The 5,161-nt window shown below is 44.7% G+C and overlaps 1 protein-coding gene across 1 annotated transcript; it reads left to right on the forward strand.

Annotated features, from left to right (window-relative positions):
• The first annotated feature begins 484 nt into the window (after positions 1 to 484).
• On the forward strand, positions 485 to 1,629 carry TACSTD2 (tumor associated calcium signal transducer 2). The gene has a single exon (XM_056845675.1). It carries the CDS (start codon positions 634 to 636, stop codon positions 1,549 to 1,551), a length of 918 nt encoding a protein of 305 aa, XP_056701653.1. The 5' UTR covers positions 485 to 633; the 3' UTR covers positions 1,552 to 1,629.
• The last annotated feature ends 3,532 nt before the right edge of the window (positions 1,630 to 5,161 follow it).

Genomic DNA, 5,161 nt, shown 5'->3' on the forward strand with positions numbered 1-5,161 from the left:
TATGTAAACCTATGATGTTAGCCGCCTGAGCCCAGTTTTCACTGGGAGAGTGCAGGGTATAAATAAAATGTCTATTCTATTCCTCTCCCAAATCTATCCACCATGAGTAATGACCACTGGGGCTGGTGTTTCTCTCTGGTATCTGCTAGGAGCCTGGAGCCTTCTCATGTGGCTGTGCATGTGCAAGAAGCAGACAGAAAGGGGGTGGATGGGGTTTGGTCAGACAGTAGGTAGTAATCTGAGCCTTATGCTTCAGTCCATGAGGGAGGCACATTTCTATATGTAAGAGCTTAATTTGGTATTGGTTTCTGTGTTTCTCGCAAGGTATGCTTCCTCATTCAGTGGGAGGAAAGAAAGGCAGGCAGTGGAGAGTTGCTGCCACTCCCTAAGATCATAGTCGAAAAAGGTGCAGCACTGTTGTTCCTCTGTGGGTTTACTGTGTCACCATCGGGCCGGTTGATTGTGAGTCACCAGTTAAACTGGTCAGGCGAGTCTGATGTTAGTTTACAAAGAGAGGGAGCCGCACCCTGCCACACAGAAACCAGGAGGCTCTTGCTGTGGATGGATCTTGTCTTCAGGTTGCTGTATCCATTTCTCTTTTACTGAAGACTTCTGCTCTTCCGCCGCAAATCCATGGAGTCTATTTTTGGGGCTACACTGTTCCTGATACTATTGACTGCATCAACAGCCCAGGATGGTTGCAGTTGTCAAACAAATAAATTGACTAATTGTAACCAAGTTTCTACCTGTGAATGCACAGCAATAGGTTCAAATCAGCCAGTGGACTGTTCTAGACTAACTTCAAAATGTTTACTGATGAAAGCAGAAATGTTCCGCAAAACGGGCAGGGCTTTCCATAAACCAGAAGGTGCCTTTCTGGACAATGATGGACTTTACAACCCTGACTGTGATGACAATGGCAACTTCAAGGCAAGGCAATGCAACCAGACAGACACTTGTTGGTGTGTGAACTCTGCTGGAGTAAGAAGAACTGACAAGGGGGATAAAAGCATGAAATGCACCGAGCTTGTCAGAACAAACTGGATCTTCATTAATCTGAAACACAAAGAGAGAGAAACTCCCTTCTCCAAGCTTGAACTGGTGAACAGTCTCCGGCAGTTAATTCAGAACAGATACACGCTCCATCAAAGTTACATCACAGCTATTGAGTATGACCCCCCAGTCATCCATATTGACTTGAAGCAGAATGCTACCAAGAAGGATGTTGGAGATGTCGATATAGCAGATGTAGCCTATTACTTTGAAAAAGACATCAAGGGTGAATCTTTTCATCGTGGGATTTTTAATCTCTCTGTCAGTGAAGAACCTCTTGATGTTGAAGAAATCCTTATCTACTACGTTGACGAAAAACTACCAGAGTTCTCTATGAAACGCTTGACACCTGGGATCATTGCAGTGGTGGTCGTGGTCATCTTGGCCATTATCATTGGAATTACTGTACTTGTGATTACCAGGCGGCGGAATTCTGGCAAGTACAAGAAGGTTGAGATTAAGGAGATGGGGGAAATGAGAAGCGGACAAAATTCATAGTTGCCTCAATTTGAAGGCAGAACTGAGACTTTGACGTGGAGGAAATGGAAGGAAGATGGCAAGATGATTCCATATTTTTTGGAGGGAGGGAGGGTGGGTGGGTGGTTGGGTGTTGAATGTTATTTTTTACATTTGTAATCAAAGATAAAAGCAACAGTTTTTAGAAATTCCTATGACAACAGATTGGGAGATTGATATGGAAATGTTAGCATTTCCTTTAATATGGTATACTATATGATAAAATTAATTTGAAATGAATATTGAAGTCTCAGAGAAAAGTTCCCTATATTGTTCCTTACCCCAGAGTTTCCCAATTCCATAATTAGATTTTTAAAAAAGAAAACAATATTCTTTCACAGCTACACAGGTAACTTAATTTATATTATCTGCATTTCTACATCTGTTTGTGTGTCTATGGCTGCAATAAAAAAAAATGCTTTCCTGGGAGTACACTCCACTGAATAATATGGGACTGACTTCTGAGTAGACTTACCTAGGATTGCACTATATGGGTGTGTGACGTTTTCAGAGCTCTTTGGATATGTTGCTAAATTGTGTATGTTTTATGTGACTCATTTGTTCAGCTGAGGCAGACGTTCTATTATACTTTTGATCAAATGGCTGGTTTCCTGAAAGGGTTTCCTGTACCATTTAAACATGATAATTTCTGTCACTGATCCAAAATAATTTTTAGGATAATAATATCTTTTGTGAACTAATGTCAACATAACCTTTCCTATGGAATTGGTGTGTGTGTATGTATATAAAATGTTATATTGCTTGAAATAAATTTTCTTATCCTTAAAGTGTTCTTAATCTTCAAGTGATTCTAAAGGATCCCCCCCCCCCAGCTTGTAGACCTTAATATAGTCAACTGTTTCCTGTGTGGGTAAATTTGCTTATCGCTGCCAAATCAGCCTCAGCCCAGCTCTGTTATAGCACTTTCCAATACTATACTGAGTCGCATGATATCATTACATTTTACATTTATTGTTACGGCCATTGGCCAGCACAAAGTAGCATGATATCAAGTTGTTCAGTATCTGAAATAGATGATCCAATTATGTAGTGACCACTTACTGACATTTCTTGGAAAAGGCAGCCGGTCTTTGTTTGGTGACAGCGCAGTTTGAAATGAATGTGGTGCAGTTTTCAAGAGCACCACTAGTCTATGATGTAATTGTTTCCTAGCTAACCATTGTTCACAAGTTTAATTGGAAATAGTGTACTCTACCAACCTTAAAGCCACTCAACGCAGCATTTTAGAACATGCTGTGAAAAGTGCTTCCCCTCATGATCAGTATATCTAATTTTTAACATGGCCCCATCTGTGGATACTTAAATCCAGAGACTGGACTGTGAACAGACAAGGCAGATCTTTTTATAAGCCTGAGAAAAAACACAGGTTGCAGGGGGCGGGGGGGGGGGGGAGGGAAGAAATCTTAAAAAAAAAATACATTGGGGAGTTAACCCTACCCCAAATAATAATAAAAGCAGAGCCCATAGCTTTAAGAAACGAATGCCCTGACTATGGCCATTGTGGGGAGTTGCTAGACAACCACAGCCTTCAAGCCTAGTTTTTTGCCAGTAAAAGGCAGGGGAAATGGGGAGTGGCGGAACCGTTTCTAGGGCTGTTTTGGCCTTTGAGGGAGGACTCATCAGGATGGGCCACTTGCTACCACATGCCTCGCATGACTCACCCAGGCCTCCCAACTTGCTATTATAGGAGACCCAGGTCTGAATCTCTACTCTGCTGTAGAAGCTCACTGGGTGACTTTGGCCCAGTTACACACTCTCAATGTAACCTACCACACAGGGTTGTTGTGAGCTTAAAATGGAGGAAAGGAGCATGGTGTAAAGCTGCATTTGTTCCCATTGGGAAGTAAGGCACAGTATGAAGGAAGTAAATAAATAAAACAGCAGAAAATGAGGGGCAGATAAACAGGGTGGTGGCTGGGTGGAGGGAGAGAAGGAAGCAAAGGAAGGTGAGGATGGGGTTTGCCTTGAGGCAGGAAAGAGGAAATAGTGTGGAGAGGGGCATACAGGGGGAGGTAAGGTACCTCCCTCCACCTGGTAAGTGCTTGCAGGTTCCCTGCTGCTCAACGGGGCCCAGTTCTGTGCTGCTGGCTTGAAGGGGCCAGAGTTTTCCCATGAAGATGCTGCCGGGGGGTGTGGGGGGAAGGAGGAGAGAAAGCTGAAGATGGGGGCAGATGAAGTTAAATTGCCTGGTGGGTGGCAAAGAGAGGAGGAAACCAGAAAAGGGTTGAGGCTATGGGGGCTTTCAGGGAAGGGAAAGAGGAAATGGTGGGGGAGGGGAAATACTTATATCCAATTCTGAACTGACGCATAGAGTGTGGATCCAAAAATCCACACAATGGGGTGAGGGACAGTCGGGGGGGGGGCATTCTACAAATTTTGGGGAAGGCCCAGGTTTGCAGAAAAACATGAAATATTTTTTTTTTTAAAAAAACTGGGGTTTGCCCAAGCAAAAAAGCAATGCTTGCTTCTTTAAGAAAAGTGTGGTACTGAGCTCTCATGAGACTACATTGGGAGAGCTTGGTGGCTATTTTGTGGGTTGCTGGGCAACCTGTAACCAACCTTTGATTGGTTCAATTGGTGTCCACATGGTGGAAGGAGGGACAGATAGAAAAAGTATAAAAAAGAGGAGAGACAGTAAAGCTAGAGGGGCGAGAAACGGAAGACATAAAAAGGGAAGACAAGATGGGAGGGCGGAAAAAGGTGGCCGAGCGAGTGGGGACACAGGTTAACGTAGGTGGAAAAGAAGGGAGGGGGAGAGGCTGCAAGCACTGCCAGGGAGGCAAAGAGGAAAAGCAAGAGGAAAGATGGAACTGGGACATGAGACTTCTCCTGAGCCTTCCTAGGTCCCTCACTTTTTGATTACTCATCACCTAAGAGAGAACAGAGTCTCCCAGAGAGAAATTTGGTACTGTTGTTTTTATAGAAGACTAGAGAGGGACTCGGAAAGGATTTCAACAAAGGGTATTTTCTTCCCCCTACCAACTCCTGCCTCCACCTCTCTCTCTGCTTGCTTTCCCTCCATCCCTCTGCTCTGGCTTTCCCTTTCACCCCTCATTCTCCCCCCCCCCAAAAAAAACCCCTTCCTGCTTGTCCTCTCATGAACCCATGCTTTTCCAGCTCACCACCCTTTCCAGCTCTCACTTCCCCTCACTCCACCCTTCCCAGCCCTGCTGTCCTTTCACGCTCCCACTAGGGTTGTCAACCTCCAGGTACTAGCTGGAGATCTCCTGCTATTACAACTGATCTCCTGCCGATAGAGGTCAGTTCCCCTGGAGAAAAAGGCCGCTTTGGCAATTGGACTCTATGGCATTGCAGTCCCTCCCCTCCCCCAACCCTGCCCTCCTTAGGCTCCGCCTCAAAAACCTCCCACCGGTGGTGAAGAGGGACCTGGCAACCCTAGCTTCCTCCCTGGTCTTTCCTTTCATCACCTTTCCTCTCTCCCTATTCCTCCTCCTCCTCTCACCTCTTAATTGTTAGGCACCATTTTGGGTTGCCATATGGCACAACTCCTAGTGGTATATGAAAGTATTACCATTAGTACTGCTATTCAGGATGATCTCATCAGGTCACA

This window comes from Euleptes europaea, chromosome 2 (assembly GCF_029931775.1).
Source record: "Euleptes europaea isolate rEulEur1 chromosome 2, rEulEur1.hap1, whole genome shotgun sequence".
Taxonomy (NCBI): domain Eukaryota; kingdom Metazoa; phylum Chordata; class Lepidosauria; order Squamata; family Sphaerodactylidae; genus Euleptes; species Euleptes europaea.

Excerpts from the sequence above, each read along its gene's own strand:
- TACSTD2 (XM_056845675.1), top strand. The coding sequence starts at position 634 with ATGGAGTCTATTTTTGGGGCTACACTGTTCCTGATACTATTGACTGCA.